The sequence below is a fragment of the Amphiura filiformis genome, chromosome 9, assembly GCF_039555335.1.
Source record: "Amphiura filiformis chromosome 9, Afil_fr2py, whole genome shotgun sequence".
Lineage (NCBI taxonomy): Eukaryota > Metazoa > Echinodermata > Ophiuroidea > Amphilepidida > Amphiuridae > Amphiura > Amphiura filiformis.
This window is the reverse complement of record NC_092636.1, coordinates 14,304,352-14,321,544: the sequence shown is the minus strand read 5'-3', so window position 1 is coordinate 14,321,544 and position 17,193 is coordinate 14,304,352. Positions and strand designations below refer to the sequence as shown.

Genomic DNA, 17,193 nt, shown 5'->3' with positions numbered 1-17,193 from the left:
GCTGTGGCTGTGCAAATTCAAAACACCCGCACAAGTCAACCAATCAAAACGTGACATTAGGTACTAGAAACGCTAGATTTCTCAAAGTACCAAACATTTTTAATTCGGGTTTTTCGTTTTCTTGTCAAAATTTGAAACATTTTTTGCTTTGATTTGTTTATATTTATTCATTCATGTGTTTTGTTAGTTTAATGCTTTAATAGGTTAAATGCGTCTTTCTCAATTGTTTTGAATAAAATGATGCTTGTTTATTTTTAAAAACATTTTTTCTAAAAGTTAAAAAGTACCCCAATACTGGTGGTGTGTGCAGGGAATGTGCGAACAGTGGTGTAGCCAATAAGTATCGCAGGCCATAAGGTTCATAAAAGGTAGCTACAGGTTATCACTTTTCATAAGGGGTGGTGGTGCAATAATTATGTGTACTCCCGGGTGTGGTATAGTATGGGGGGGGGGCACAAAGATTTTTTAGGAAGGCCAAAAGGGGACAAAGCATTTTTTTTGGCTTTGATTTGTTTATATTTATTCATTCATGTCAGGTAAAAAAAAAAGGGGGGGTGATTTAACATTTCAAAGACGTGTTGTTGATGAGTTTTTGGTATATCCGATAGATCATTATGTTTCTCATTACTATCCTGAAATTTGACGATCCAAGTCGATGTATTTGTGATGAAATTGTGAAAAAACAATATTTGTGGAATTGTGGTTACCACAATTAGAATGGGTAGCCTACGCTAAGGAACGGCTTTTTTTTGGCTTATGTTCCCATATGTTATGATATAGCCTAGGCCTATACTTTAAATTTCCTCACTGAATACTGTGGAGTTGATAGCTCAGTCAATATGGCCCCTACTACTAGTACTATCATCACGCAGGAGTCCCAGGTTCATTTCCAGGTGTGGCGGGTTTGATTTATAGAATGCTTGTGTAGCCATGTATTGTATTGTATTTGGGAAATCCCGCCTATTTTCAGGCGCACCACTGAGTAAGCAGTGTACTTTTTAACATCTATCTATATATCACCATTTCACAATTACTATTAACACAACTAATCTACTACAATCACTGTAATCACAACTACTACTGCCCTGGGACCTAGGGAGGGTGCAGGTAACAAGCCCGGGATGATCCCCCTACTCTTTTCGATAAGGCTTGCAACTTTTTACGTGCTCAGGTTGACTCGTCTGACACACGGAACCGCCATTTTACATGACCATTCGAACCACGAGACGCCGGGCACCCACCGTGTACACCTGCACATTCTACACGGTGGATGGGAACGAGGAGAAATATCACAATTATATTCTACTAGACTGAAAGAGCTTATGATTATGATATTTCCGACCTATTGGAACTATTTAGAGTGAGCAACAAGGATCGGGCAGGATGGGGTTTCGAACCACGGACCCCTCGCTCAACTCTCCCTAATGGTCCAGCGCCTTAGACCACTAGGCCACCTCGCCCACATGTGAAAATTTTATTGTAGTTGCAATTTTGACCAATTGAATATTTTCAAGTCCTTAATTTTGTAGATATTTTAGGTGTAAATTTTTCACAATTATTCGTTTGTATTTCGTTCGTATAGGCCTACGCGATGGTTAAGCTGTCAAAAGAAATCTGAATAAAACTTAGGCCTATTCATTTTAAATTGTACAGTAAAAAAAATCTTACTCGTCAAAATTGGGGTTGGTCGGGGCCGGGGAGGGTAACACAACTTTTTTCTTGGCCTATGGCAAAATGTTACGCATTGGAGTTAAAGTAATGTCAGCCGTGTGGAAAATTTGCCAATTAAATAATCTCCTTTACAAGCAATGCAAGTGTTCGCTAGAGGTATCAATGAAACAGTGCAAATGAGGAACAGCGGGGAGTTGAAATCGCTATGAGTGGAAGAGTTTAGTACTGCCGCCATTACTCACTGTTGTGATGTGAAAAATATATCGATGTGATGTTGTTATCCTATGGAGAAATGTATAAAACATAGCGAAATCTACATGCAGAAAAACCAATGTATTTTCCTTTCCGAAGTGACAATGAAATAACTTAATGATACACTGATTGTGTGAACTCAAATCAGAACTGGTATCCATGAAATATTAATTTCATGCTTTGTTTACATCTTGAAAAATGACAGATATTTTACACGCTGCTGGGTGCGGTTGTCTAAGCTTACGTCTTGATGAAGATGTACACGCACATCTGTCACGTAGTAGCAGAAGTACATGTACGCAATGGAAGGATATGAATAGGTCGTGTGCACAGATTTTGATGCGGAGAACTGGCTCTAAGATATTCTGGTTGCAGACTATATTTCTTTTACTAAATATCTTTCTTCCACCAGTTTCTTGTGACTTCCAAAGTTCAGATACGTGGACTTACGCCAAAGTAACGCTTACTTACAATCCTCCGATTCCCGGAAATGTAACTACTGAAATACATGAGGAATATGGACGTTTTGGGGAGGGCCCAATAAGCAGTTCGAAAGGATTTCTTCTACATAGCAAAGCATCAGGTTGTGTACCGTACACGAGGAAAGATGTACCCCGCGATGAACGTAATAAACTCATGTCATGGATAGCTCTCATGAAACGTGGAAATTGTACGGAAAAGCAGAAGATTGAATTTGCCCAAAAATTAAATGCATCCGCTGTTGTAATTTATAATGATCAACCGGGGACAGAGATAGCAACAATCACAAATAGACATGATAGAGGTATGAAATTTGTGGAGAAAATAGATTTGTGCACTGAAAAGGGACAATTCAGTCGGTCGTCATGATGGCACCCGTGATAGATCGGTTCATCTCATTGGTTGTTTTTTGCTGGGATTCGGCTGTTCCATCGTACGCTGCCCCTGGCTTGGACACGAAGGGGACACTTGCTGTTGCTCTCATGGGGGAAATCAAATAAATATGTCATAAAATAAATACCTCTTGGTGAAACAATTCAAAAAGTTTGCTTATCAGGGGAACAAAGTCAATAAACTCCCAATAATTACAAAATTAAAAGCAAATTGGTGTGTTTTCTATGAGGAGAATATTGGAACTGAAAGGCCCTGTACAAACCATTAGACCCTTCACAATTGATTCTTAGTTTCCTGTTTCATGGTTGAAAACAAGGGATGAGGTGAATTATTAATTCTTCTTTTTCTTCCTATACGTGCATACCTCAAATTGAGTATTGTCGCACAGGCTTAACGTGCAGTTTTTTTCTTACCTATGCACGATCCTGGAACCTAGGATTGATTGCCGATATCAGAACCGGGGATGCAGGGATTGAGTTTTAAGGCGTGCGAGTGCGATCCGCACGCCGCACGCCTGAAAATACGCCGAGGGGTGCGATTTTTCGCACACCTAAAAAAAAAAAAAAAAAAATTTTTTAATTTTTTTTTTTTAAGTTTTTAATTTTTATTTAGAATGTCCCTGGAACTTAAAAATGTCCTTGGAAATATTTTTAATTTTTTTTTAAACTTGAAAAAAATTACAAAAGATTTAAAAAATTATAAATTCATGTTCAAAATAGGCAAATTTATAATTGATGTTCACATTACAACCTATTTATGAAGTAAAGAAGCATACAAAACAAATGCATTTTAAAATCATTCATAGATTATTATGTGAACATAATTTACAAATTTGCCTATTTTAAACAAGAATTTATAATTTTTTAAAATCTTTTTGTAATTTTTTTTTAAATTAAAAAAAAATTCCAGGGACATTCTGAAGTTCCAGGACATTCTAGGGACATTCTAAATCCAAAAAAAAAACTAATTAAAAAAAAAAAATTACAAATGACACTAGCAATAAGTCCAAAGTCCAGGGACATCTATGCAGTATACACCATTCATTACCCCAGAGCTTTTACCATGGCCATTTAAAAAAAGTACATGTATGTTGTCACAATTGCTAAGTTTTAGCTGAAAATGAAATCATAGTCATACACCAGTTTTGATAAAAGCACACCTTGGTTTATTTAGGTGTGCGATTTGCAGCACACCTAAAAGCACACCTCGGGTTATCCAGGCGTGCGATTTACAGCACACCTGTCACATTGCAAAACTCAATGCCTGGGGATGGTCCCCCTTCTCTTTTCGAATAGCTCTGACACTTAACTTAACGTGCACAGGGTTTGACTCTTCCTGTACACGGGACCAACGGCTTTATGTGACTTCCGAATCACGGATGAAGCACATACGCTACCTATATCTGCACGTGCTAAGCAGTGTATGGGGGCGAGAAGAAATTCTGAAATTAAATTCTGAAATTAAATAACTGAACTTAATTGAAGGATTCCCGACCATATAGGAACTTTTGGGAGGGAAGAGAATTTTCACCTAAGGCAAGCCCAAGGCTCGAACCCTCGTCGATCGTATCTCCCGGCCGGCAGCGCAACGCCTTAACCACTCGGCCACTTGATTTTCCTGTTGACCGCCCGCATCCAAAATTGAAAATCTCAAAATAATTAATTATTTTATTTTTATTTCTAATTTTCTCCTTTAAAATAACTTTCAACTACTTCTACTTGCCATTTTCTGACTTTAATAATATCAACAATAAATGATGAATGAACAAAAGAGTACAACTCCACCTTCACTTATTTATAAAATCAAATATTGTTGTGAAATAATTAAGTGCCCGCTCTAGTCAAAATGACTCAATAGTTGCTTGTAATAGTTCAAACTAAATAAAGAAAATAAAAGATAATTAATAATTAAAAGTCACCTTGTCCCTTTTTTAAAATCTTTAACACTAATAACAGGAAACTAGTAATAATCAAGTGCAAAGGGCCTTAATTTATCTATTATATTCTTTTATTTTTAAACAAGCAGTCGCAACCTACATCAACCCGTTTTGACTAGGAACATGCATTTAATTATTTTACGACTATGTTTGATTTTATACATAAGTAATGGTACAGTTATGTTCTTTGTTTATTCATCATTATAGTTGATATGATCAAAGTCATAAAGTATCAAATGGAAGTCATTTAAGTTATTTTAAAAGAGAAAATCCAAAATAAAAATAAAATAATTAAATATTTTGCAATTCTCTACTTTGGATGTGGGTGGGAAACAGGAAACTAAGAATTAATTGTAAAGGGCCTTAGGGATTTTGTCCCATTGACAGACCAGGGTTCCTGCTAGAAAATGTAGGTCCAAATATTATGGGGTCCAGTTGGACCCCAATCTGCAAAATTTGACAACTATAGGGTCCCAAACAATTTTTTTTGGTCTTTATGCTGGTTTCATACTTTCCTGCCACTTGCTGCTTTGCCACTCTGAAGATGATTTTGCTTCACTGCGCAGTCGCACCAAAAACGCTAGCGGTGACCAGCGGCAAGCCGATATCGATCACTCCACTGCTTTGCCGCGGTGGCAGCACCACTGGGAGTTGAATTCAAGTCAATTCGGAGCAGTGTCGCTCTAACGTATCAGAACAAAATAATCGCGACCAAGAAAATTGGACTTACTCAAGAGTCGAGAAGTCTAGCTTTGAATTTGCTCACCAATCACACTAAAGGGGTGTGCATTTCAGTTCCAGCCAATTTTCTCCACACAGTAAATACCAATGTCACCTTTGTATCATGAGGGCACAAGATGGAACAGCTGAATCAAAAACATATCAAAACAACCAATGCAATGAAGCAATCATTCGCAAGCAGGTTATGTCATGCCGGCCGACCAGCCGAATTCAAGGCTTGAGTCCAAAGCAGTGTCCAAATCTATCAAAATCAGGGTAGGGGGCAAGGACTCTGCTTCGAGTCCTTGATTCCAGGCAAAATTAGGTCCTTTTAGCAGTAGCGTAGCCAGCGGAGGTGGGGGTTAGGGCTAGGGGAGCAGACTGCCCCCCTGACAAAAAATGAAAGAAAAAAGAAGTGCCCCTCTGACCAAAGGAAAAGAAAAAGGACAAGGAGCCCCTTTTCCAACAAAATTCATCCCGATCATGGGCCAAAATAGTTTAAAATACAAAATTTTTGCGGGCTGCGTGTGCACATTGTCACAATAAAGCCATTTTCATCAAAATCATGGACAAAAATAGTGTCAAATTCAAAATGTTTGCGCGCCACACGCGCACATTGTCCCATTAAGGCCTTTTTGGGAAGCTCGAAGGCATGTACTGTCTCTCTAAAAACAAAAATTGCATGTTGTAACTGCAATTTTTTTTAGCTGTGCCCCTGAAATTTTATTTTGCCCCCCCACCAAGAAGCTGGCTATGCCCCTGCTTTTTAGGTACCCCGGTATTTTATTTTCGTTCATTTTAACAAACCTAAATTTTGTTTCACCGTGGAACAAATTCAGCAGTCCGCTGCTTGCAAAAATAGATGGTTTTCAAATGTACACATTTTTGCTAATTCTTTATCAAAACCGCAGGTGCAGTGGAAACGGATTTAATGGTACCGTACATGTAGGCCTCAATGTAAGATAGAAAACAGAATATGAAAAAATTTGATCACCCACCTTTAAATGAGTCATCCTCTCAGATTAAATAGTTAAGGAGCATGTAAATTGTAAGAACCATTCAGACCATATAAATTTTGTCACACCAAAGTGGTCATTTTTGTCGCAAATGGCCAAATCTCAATTTTTTTTCTCAAAATTGGAAACTACAGATACCGGTACGGTACATAATTAGAATGATAAATTCATGACCATATTTGATTGTCTTTAATACCCGCAGGTCATATACCGGTAATTGTAATTAAATCTGAAGATGGACGTCACCTAGCAGAATTAGTGGACAATGGCACCAATGTCACGATGGAGATCAGTATTGGCAGCAGAGTAATCCAAAGAATCCAGGTCAAAAAGTCTTGGTGTTATTTGTTTCGCGTTTCTTTCATCGTGCTGATGACAATCTCACTTGCCTGGCTAGTGTTCTATTATATTCAGAGATTTCGTTACGCACAGGCAAGAGGTAGAACACAGGTAAGACATAGCTGCCCCATAGACATTTGATACTCTCTCCATACTAATACTAAACATATGAATCCTATCATATGAAAAGTATAACACCCCAGTGTGTTCAGTCTTCACTGACGATGTGTACCAATTAGTTCCAATTAGGGGTACTTTTCAAGAAATATCTGCGGAATTTTCAAGGACAAAATTGCTTGCGATTGTCCAAATTAGGGGTGTTTTGGAGCAAAATTGTCCTTGAAATGAAAAATAGGGTGTATTTTTAGGACTTTCGTCCGCGTTTTACCGCTACACTTTTCGTTTTTTGTATTTTTTCTGTCCGTATTTTTAGTAGTTCAACACAAAAATTGATAGGGTATTTTTTTGTCCTCATTTCCCCATGAAATAGGGGGCAAAATTCAAGAGAAATGGTAAAAATATGGGTATTTGTTTCGGAAAACATGTCCTCAATTCCTCGTGATAAGGTGGTGAAATAAAAATGCGTCCTCAAAATGATAAAAATAGGGGAGGTATTTGGGTGCAGATTTTCCTTGATTTCGCGCAAAATAGGGGGTAAAATTAGCTATTGCACAAGTAAGAGGTATAACACAGACTGTAAGACACAGAGAAGGCCCTATCTGCAAAAGCTGCTCTTCACACCCGGGCTTTACACATTTGGCAATTTCTGCAATGCATTTAAAATATAACACGGCAGCTATTGCAGGTTTTATTGTACTGACCCCTAGACATGATGTTTTCATTTAAATGTCTCAATCCATACAGGATTTGCGTGGGGGATGTTGGACACCCCCTCCCACACCCACGCCTGCTAATGGTACTGTATGTGATTGATCAAGAGTCCTAAACATTGTCAATTCCTGGTTGCTTCGCATGATGACCATGGGGGTTGAGACAGAGTTGAAAGTTTAAGAATGTTCAGGGTTGCAAAACCTGTTTTTGGAAGCCCAATTGGGCAAATTTGAAAATCTTCCCTGACACTTTCCTGTCCCATAGAAACCAATGGTTAAGAAAAAAATTGGGCGACTTTTCAACATTGGCTCCCGCAACTTCCAGTACCGTACTTTCCTGTTCTGTAGAAATCAATGGTTAAGAGAAAAATTGGGTGACTTTTTGATTATTTGACCTGCGTTTCTTTCTGAAATTTTTTGGCAGCCCTGAGAATGTTACATTTCACTGAATTTTCTTTTACAATGTATGAATGGGATTCTGTAATGAGGGCATGATTATTGTTTATATTAGACTGGAGCACATGCAACATAGTTCCATATTTAATTGGACTTCTAAATAAAATCATTTAGTGTTACCAAGTTGCATAGGTGTAGATCCGGGGGGGCAAATATTTTGCCAGGGGGAATGGTCCATACAATCATCCTCCCAATGTTGATGCCTGAATATGGGTTTTTGACCAAATTAACCTCATATTTGCCCATTTTAGCCCTAAAAGTGCAAATTTTAGCTTCAAAATAGCAGAAATTTTTGCACGCTTCGCGCGCATAAAAATCATGATCAAAAGGTGCTGGATTCACTATACTTCCAAAACAAATTTCCAACCCCATCTCCCCCAATGTCAAAAAGAAATTTACACCACTGCCAAGTTGTGTCTGTATCTGTACAATGATCCCATGCTTATCATCATGCAATTAGCTCAGATTCTGAGCCTTGATATGAGCCCTCAATAAATGTGCCATGTTAAAAACAAAATGTCCTCAATAAAATTGTCATGTTGAAAATAAAATGTGAAAATGGTTTTCACCTGCCCTCTCTGAGCTGTGCTAGATGTGCCTGTGAATCTCGGCTGGCAGCAGTCACTAATAAACATTTCGCGATCAGAGGGGAGGGGCAGTCTCAGAACATGTGGTGATGAGTCTAGTGATCAGAGAAGCCCCAATGTTGGGTTTCTCAGTCAATATCCTATGCAAGGGTGGGGGACATGGCTCTAAAACAGATGAACTTCCGACTAATTCAAAGTGACAGGTAAAGACCAAATCAGGATATGAACCCAGTAACCCTTCCATGGGTATAGACAAGTTGTTTTATATTCGAGGTTCAAATTTTGGTATAGATTGGACGGGTGGTTTCTGATTTCTGGCTAAGACCCTGGTGGGGGAGATGGAGATTGTTCATAATTTATTTTAATTTTTTTTGTATCTTCTTATTCCAGAAACGTTTGGGAAGAGCAGCCAAAAAAGCTATAACCAAACTTCCATCACGGACTCTACGAGATGGGGATGAGGTAAGGAATCTCTGTAAATCTGTAACTTAGTAACTCTGTAAATCAGTAAATATGCAAGTCAGTAACTCTGTAAATCAATAACTTTGCAAACCAGTTACTCTTCAAAAAGTAACTCTGTAAATCAGAAACTCTGTAAATCAGTAACTCTGAAAATCAGTAACTCTATAAATCAGTAACTCTACATTATTCAAGTCAATACTCTGTAAGTTGTTAATTCTGTAACGTAGTAACTCTGTAGCGGGTAACTGGGTACTCTGTAACTTAGTAATGCTGTGACTAGACTGTCCCACAGTCTCGGTTAGGGCCGGCCTGGATAATGGAACGATACATAATAGCCTACCAAAATATGCCATAGTCCTTCACCCCGCCCCCCCCCCATTCTAAATACACAGCCCAAAACCAATTCCTCTCTCTACACAAATTAGCTCAAATTGATGCCACTACACTGATCACACCTCCTATATTGAACGCTAAAATTCAGTGACCGCTCCCCACGCCGAGACTGTTCCAAAGTGTTAGAGATTTCACTTCCAAATATTCGTTCAACGAAGCCCGGTGATTCTGATATCAATTACCAAAGCCCCGCCCCAGTTCAAATATGGTAGCACAAAGCTATGCCGCGGGATGTGATGCAAGATCGGATGGGACACTTGTCATTGCTTGTCAACAACTGAGAGGTATTGAGCACGCGTCTGATAGACCCATGGTACGCGCAATAATAAAAGGCAACCACTCGACTCGGACTTAGGCCTATTGTCCATATTGCGTATATTATCGCGTGCGGTTTGCAAATGTTTGCACATTATTTAGCTAGGAAGCCTTTTCAAATATTCCCGCGCTGCCAAGCTGCGTTGATTGGTCGGATACAATATCGTTGTTTTAGTCGCTTACACAAACGTTAATGTAGTGAAAACATGGACGTGGTATATAGAAAGATTGTGTGACTCCAAATCCGTAAAAGTGAACTCCCAGCATTTTGTGGGAATTGGAAGTCAAATTGCTTACAGACTGGGAGGGTCCATGTATTGGGTTGATTTTTAATGCTATGTAATCTACATTACCAGTCGTTCTCCATGGACCCGAGGGAGGGTCTATGCTGTGACTTAATAAGCCTGTAGCGGGTAACTGGGTACTCTGTAACAATACATGTATGGTAATGCTGTTGGTATCAGTAATTGTTTAATCAGTAACTTAGCAACTGCTTGGAAGGGGCATTTAAGTATGGCGTATGGTAGTGTACACAGGTGAAACCAAATATATTTCTTACATACCCTCTAAACAAGTTTGATTTGTTTTTGTTTCTTGATCAGGAGCTCTCTGATGAATTTTGTCCAATTTGCTTAGAGACGTACACATCATCGGATTGTATTAGAATATTACCTTGCAAGTAAGTATAATATAGTGTTGAGTGGCAGTGGTGAAGCCCCCCTGCTCTGTGAGAAGTCTTTCCCCCCTCTTGCACCCCTGTGGGATGTGGCCACCCTGATATTGAAGATGTTTAGGCCTTTTTTTGTTTTAACACTTGGTTTGAGTAAAAAAGACAAGTCCAAGTGCCGGATCAAGCAGGGAGCTTAAACAAATCTATTAAAAAAACTTACTCGAAACGAGTGTACTTCATATCAATCTTTTCTTAATAAGCACAAGTTTTACTCTATTTAGTCAGTGCAATGTTCGGCAAGGTTCCCCTGAATCTAATGCACATGCACAGCCACGCTTGTTGATATTGTTTTATGATTGTCATGTGTGTGTGTATTTTCGTGAATCGTTAATTAATGTTGACGAAGCCAGTCCCAAGTTGTAATACTGACATTCATTGTACATCCACAACTTTACTCTGTATTTGTACAGTTACATGGTGTACAGTAAGGTCATCATGACTGTTTTTATTTTTACAAAAATTTTTTTACACATGCGCAGAGGAAATAAATGTTTTGACAGGAATAGTTTTATCCCCCTGAACACTACAATGTACTGGTCATCTAACAGCATTTCTGATTGGTTGATAACTTGAAATGCTCATTTCAATTGCCAATTATGACTAGGCTCTAAACTATTTATGGTCAAACTTGCATTTGCAGATGATCTTATAATAACCTTCTTGATTGGTTCAAAATTGGACACAATATTCATTTTGGCCAATCGGCAGGTAGTTCTCATAGGGTAAAGGGGGTACTACACCCCTACCCAATTTTGTGCCTATTTTTGCAGTTTTCTCCAAAATTATAGCGCATTGGGGATAAGTAAGATATGTATATTATAGGGGCAAGGACTACAGCTACTGCACTGGAAATTTTATTTTAGCACAGACAACAGTTGTGGAGTTACAGTCAAAAATGAGGGAAACCCAATATTTGATCAATAAATCAATAACTACTTGCTTTGAGTTGCTGAATTTTCAGTACAGTAGTTGTAGTCCTTGCCCCTATAATATACATATCTAACTTGTCACCAATGTGTTATAATTTTAGAAAAATGCAAAAATAGGCCAAAAATTTGCCAGGGGTGTAGTACCCCCTTAATGTGATTGGATGGAAATGTGATATGGGTAGAAATATATTTTACTCTGCCTATTTGTTACTCTTAACAACTTGCATAAATAATGTTGATGTTGACCGATTTAAAGATATGTTCTGAAATTTGGAATGCATCCCTTTTTGGCCCGCCTACATTTGTAAAAAGTGGTAATTTTCCTTACACCCTTTGGGGAGTTTGGTCGGAGATGCCCCCCCCACCCGCTGAAGAGAGGGCACCAAGCCTTCCAGGTGTGGAAGATTAAACTCATGTCTTCCAAATATGGGGGTGTGGCATTTCAAATTTTCAACTGGAATAGCCCGCTGTGACCTGATGCATAATCATGAAATGTGAATGTGGTAGATGATTTTGAATCCTTTTTTTGTGTACATAGTGGCCATTGTCTAAATTATTTTGTATGTTTCTTTGCAGACATTATTATCATAAAAACTGCGTAGATCAATGGCTGATAGAACACAGGACATGTCCGATGTGTAAACTTAACATATTAAAAGCACTAGGCTACCAGGTAAGGGTTGCATAATTGTGACTTTAATTCAAACTTGCTTTGTTGTCCTACAATGAATTCAGTTAGGTGTAAGTTGGGACATGTGTAAACATTATAAATATACCAAAAAATTAAGGTTGGTCAAACTCCGACACCGGACGATCTTATTGTTTCCAATGTTGATTAATATACTTCTTGCATCGATCTCCGATCGATGCAAAAAGTATCTTAATCAACATCAGAAAGGTAAAATCGCTCCGGTTAGGAGTCTACAAAACCATATTAGTTTTGGACTATTATGGCTGTAATACAACCCTTTTCTAAGGGGTGGTTATATTGGGAAAGCCAAATGTTATTTTGGTGTGTTTTGTGTACCCATTTGGATCCCTGGATCCCAAATGTCCATGTTTACTTATATAATATTTAGTATTTATAACCTGAACAGTGAACAGCTCACCGTCATTATCTTCTTGGTTTGGGGGCATTTTACCCAAATTTGACATCACAGATGGATTTGTTATCAAGTGTTTGCCATTCTAAATATGTATACTTAATTTTATCATGTACATGTATAGACCAATGATTTAGCAGCACAAAATTTTGCATAATTCCAAGTTTAAGACCAACCTTAAAACAACAACAACAAAGTTCAAAGGATATTTGGATTTTATTTGGAAACTCTTTTTTCCTTTTGTTTTACAGCAGCACCTTTCCATATGTCCAGGACCTGCAGAGGAAGGACCACTCTACGTGTTCGACATTGGTCAGATCATATTCAATGCCACTGCAGCAGATCACGATTCTAGCGAGCACGATTCTAGGCCACGCGAAGTACAAGTAGAATCCATACGGATGCTGCGTAATCCTCGTCATCAGCCGCCGACTTCGGCAGAACGAGGTGGTGTACGTGTTGTTGCAGTATCAGAGGATGGAAGATCAGAGAGTAGTGGGTCGGATGGGAGCCGTAGTGGTTCGTCAAGTTCCGAAGGTAAGAGCACAAAGCAGCTATCTGTTAATAGCCTGTACTAAGGTTAACATCCAAATGGCTGCCTTGTGAACAGAATCAACATTCTCCTAATAACCTTTTAATAAAAGTTTTAATGTAATTAAAGTACTTTAGGCTTAGTCTTTCACATGGTATTTTTGTACACCATTGGGCATTACAATCATGCAAAAAGTAGAAATTCAAGAAAATATGAGGGCATCTGGAGCAAAACACATATAATGGCTTTCAATACGTGGTGCTGGTTTGAATTGCTTAGTTACCATGGACCTCTACTTCATCAACACATACAAGTTTGCAGTTAGTTAGTTTTGCCATTTTGCATGCCCTGAAGCAGGGTTCTGATTGGCTGAATCATGTCATTAACAGCTATGAAACATTGTTCTTTTTATGCGATAAACAGTGAGCACGCATGGGCTAGTGCCAAACTTTCCTGACAGCAATTGTAGCTGTTGGTTTTTTTTATTTGGTATGTTTTTTAGGGCTTCTACTTAATCTAGGATTAGATTAGAGGTGTAGATTATTAAAGTGAACTAGTAGAGGTATTTTTCAAAATGTTCTCCAAAAAACTGGAAAAAGTGCATTTATTTTTAGTAAAATTTGTGCAGAATTTCTCAAATTCTGGTCATTCCGTCTGTTTGTCCACCCGTCCGAGGTTGCAAGTGAAATTTCTCGGAACTGGTAAGGTGTATAGTGATGTGATTTGGTGGAGGGGTGGCAATTGGTGGTCTTCAATTTCCATTTTTTTTTTCAAAATATGCTAATTTGGTAGCTCATTTACATAAATTTTTACTCTTTATTTCTTCCAGGTATTTTACCACCAGTTACAACAACAGTTGAGATGCATGAGCGGTGTAACAGTCCCCAGGTTACTCACGTTGGACCGACAACAGTATAACAAAAGCTTCCTGCCGTACAAAGTATAGTGCCCTCCCACAGGGTCTTGGCTACGATTTGACAAGTGCCTTTGGCGATTTCACCAAAACTTGGAACAAGCATTATTTTTGGAATTTAGCATCTGTCAAAGGCATTAATCTTGCTCGTCCCAAGAGCAAACTGCCCGTCCAAAATGACGGGCAGACAGGTAGCTGGCTAGCTAAGACCCTGCCCACAGTATGACACATAGGGATATTCCAGTTGATATCCATACATCCCCTTATGAAAGAAACGACTTCAATCTCCCACATAAGGGGGTGTAGATTTCAAATGGAGTCACCCATTCAGGTAATTCCATTTGAAATTTGCACTCCCTGTGTGGAAGATTAAGGTCATGTCTTGCATAGGGGATGTGTGGATTTCAACTGGGATAGCCCATAGTATCCTACCTTTTGTATTTATAAAATTTTGTCTTCTCACTATTGTACAATTTTAGTTTGTTCTGCACATTGGACTTGACTTGTATGCCGGGAAAGGGGCTATGCTATTTAACCCCCCCCCCCTATTTGAGGATTTTTATAAAAATCCAACCAAATATGGCTCCAACTGTATAAGATCCAACTGGATGTGATCAATTTTCATTTTTCAGTTGAGTTTTTACATAAAATGTGAAAAAATTCCATATTCTCTCGGTCGGGCTGACGTCACAAAGGGGAAATAGCCTTGTAAAACCAGTGTACGCATGTGCAGTTCCCTTTCTCGAGCTGGTTGCTATGCGCGCGCTTGTGCAAAGGGGACGAAGGGGACAATGTTCCCAGATGTCCGACCGAGTGAATAGATTGACTATAATAAACACAATACAAAAAGAAAGTCCTCACTCCAGTGAACCGACATAAATCTAAACCTGGTCATGTTTGAAAATTTTATTGATACGGTGCATAAACTTGTTGACTCCAATTTGATACCACATCAAAAAGGCTCGAAACTGACAAAGATTTATACCAATAAATGAATTTTGGTGTATTTTCAAAAGTTGCAAATTAACGGGAGCACACAGAGATAAATTGCATAGTGTGACCATGTAGTGACCGGCAACGATCACCAGGTAATATTGATCGCTCCATGCCTGCCATTCAAGACGGTCTATCCCTTCTGCTTCCATTAATGTTGGGATAAGCATGATTCACAAATGAACAGTTGAATAAACCACTCTGTCATGCCAGTACGGGCACTTGCGATTGATGACACAGGCTCATAACGGGCAAGCAAGCTTGATTAGTGGATTTCAATTGATCGGTTTCATTACAGCTTTTGAAAATGCACCAATTGTCAAATACCAGTAACTATTTTTCAACAGAAGGAGTATGGGTTTCAAAATAATTAAGGGGGTACTACACCCCTGGCAAATTTTGTGCCTATTTTTGCATTTTTCTCAAAAATTATAGCACATTGGTGACAAGTAAGATATGTATATTATAGGGGCAAGCACTGCAACTACTGCACTGAAAATTCAGCAACTCAAGGCAAGTAGTTATTTATTTATTGATCAAATAATGGTTTTCCCTCATTTTTGACTGTAACTCCACAACTGTTGTCTGTGCTGAAATAAAGTTTCCAGTGCAGTAGTTGTAGTCCTTGCCCCTATAATATACATATCGTACTTGTCACCAATGCGCTATAATTTTTGAGAAAAATGCAAAAATAGGCACAAAATTGGGCAGAAGTGTAGTACCCTTAACCCAGTCAATTCCATTTGAAAAACATACTCCAAATGTGGAAGACTTATAGTGGAAGACTTTTGTTAACCCCCTGGACACTACTGGTCATCTAACAGCTTTTCTGATTGGTTGATAACTTGAATATGCTTATTTCAATTGCCAATTATGATTGGGCTTTAAACTATTTATGGTCAAACTTGCATTTACAGATGATCTTATTTATACCCTCCTTGATTGGTTCAAAATTGGACACAATATTCATTTTGGCCAATCGGCAGGTCTTCCACAAAGATATGCCATATTTCAAATGGACTAGCCCTATTATAAACATAAACTAAATGTTTTGTGTATAATCTATTGGACAACTACTTGTAAAAAAATGAAGGAGCTTTAAGGAACTTCAGTGTGCAGTTATGAGTAATTCACCACCAAAGAGTGTTCACTGTTCGAACTTGTCCTGTGATTTTGACCCACCGATTTACCAAAGAATGTAAATATATAAGATAATGTGATACCAATGTTACTTACATGTAATGTGCACTCCATTGGGCTAATGCATAGAAAGTACACACTCCCACTGTGTATATTAAGTACACACTCCCACTGGAGAAGACTTTTGAAATAACTTCCACAGGTGGAGTATGAATTTCAAATGCACTTACCACATTAACCAACTCTATTCGAAACTCCCCCTCACTCTGTGGTAGATTCACATTGAATCGGTGTGAGAGGGTGTATGACATTCAAATGGAGCTGCCAAATGTGTTCATTCCATTTGAAATCCATACTCCTCATCCACACTCCTCATCCACAAGGGTGCAGACTTTAAACGGAATAGGTTATTATACACTGTATGTGATTACATGTCATTCAACATTGTAAATAGTCACAAATCTGGGGTTTAGGCAAGAAGGTGCTATCTGCAATAGCTGCCAGATGGATAATTGACAGGATTTCATGCACAACCTTGTCTAACTCGGTGGGGGGAGGCAAGAAGGTGCTATCTGCAATAGCTGCCAAGTGCCATATTTTCAAATTGTGCACACTATAGAATGCAGAAATAGTCAAATGTCTATAGGGCAGCTATTGCAGGTAGGACCTGCCTCTAATCCCTATTCAAGCAATGCACCTTATAAGATTGTGAGTACTCAGTGTTAAAACATCTTGGGCTTAACAAAAGAACTACAGGAAACAAACTTGTTTATTAAGCCCCGTCACCAAAATGAGTACATGTACATTTTAAAATATGTGTCAAAGACTGGTGAAAAAGTCATCAATGTAATCCTTGATGGAGAAAGGAATGGGCTAGTTCCGGTTAAAATCCATACACCCCGTATGGAAGACATGGCCTAAATCTTCCACACAGGGGGTGTAGATTTCAAATGGAGTTACCTGAATTGGTGACTCCATTTGAAATCTACACTCCCTGTGTGAA

At 38.6% G+C, this 17,193-nt stretch overlaps 1 protein-coding gene across 2 annotated transcripts; it reads left to right on the top strand.

Annotated features, from left to right (window-relative positions):
* The first annotated feature begins 1,896 nt into the window (after positions 1 to 1,896).
* LOC140160665 (RING finger protein 150-like) lies at positions 1,897 to 15,667 on the top strand. 2 transcript variants are annotated; one of them, XM_072183940.1, is made up of 7 exons: positions 1,897 to 2,707; positions 6,671 to 6,918; positions 9,071 to 9,142; positions 10,453 to 10,529; positions 12,086 to 12,182; positions 12,867 to 13,149; positions 13,974 to 15,667. In XM_072183940.1, the coding sequence occupies exons 1-7, from the start codon at positions 2,122 to 2,124 to the stop codon at positions 14,060 to 14,062; spliced, it is 1,452 nt and encodes a 483-aa protein (XP_072040041.1). In that variant the 5' UTR covers positions 1,897 to 2,121; the 3' UTR covers positions 14,063 to 15,667. The 2 variants fall into 2 exon arrangements, with proteins under 2 accessions (XP_072040041.1, XP_072040040.1); XM_072183939.1 differs by having other exon boundaries at positions 1,898 to 2,707; positions 12,864 to 13,149; positions 13,974 to 15,665.
* Positions 15,668 to 17,193: the final 1,526 nt, after the last annotated feature.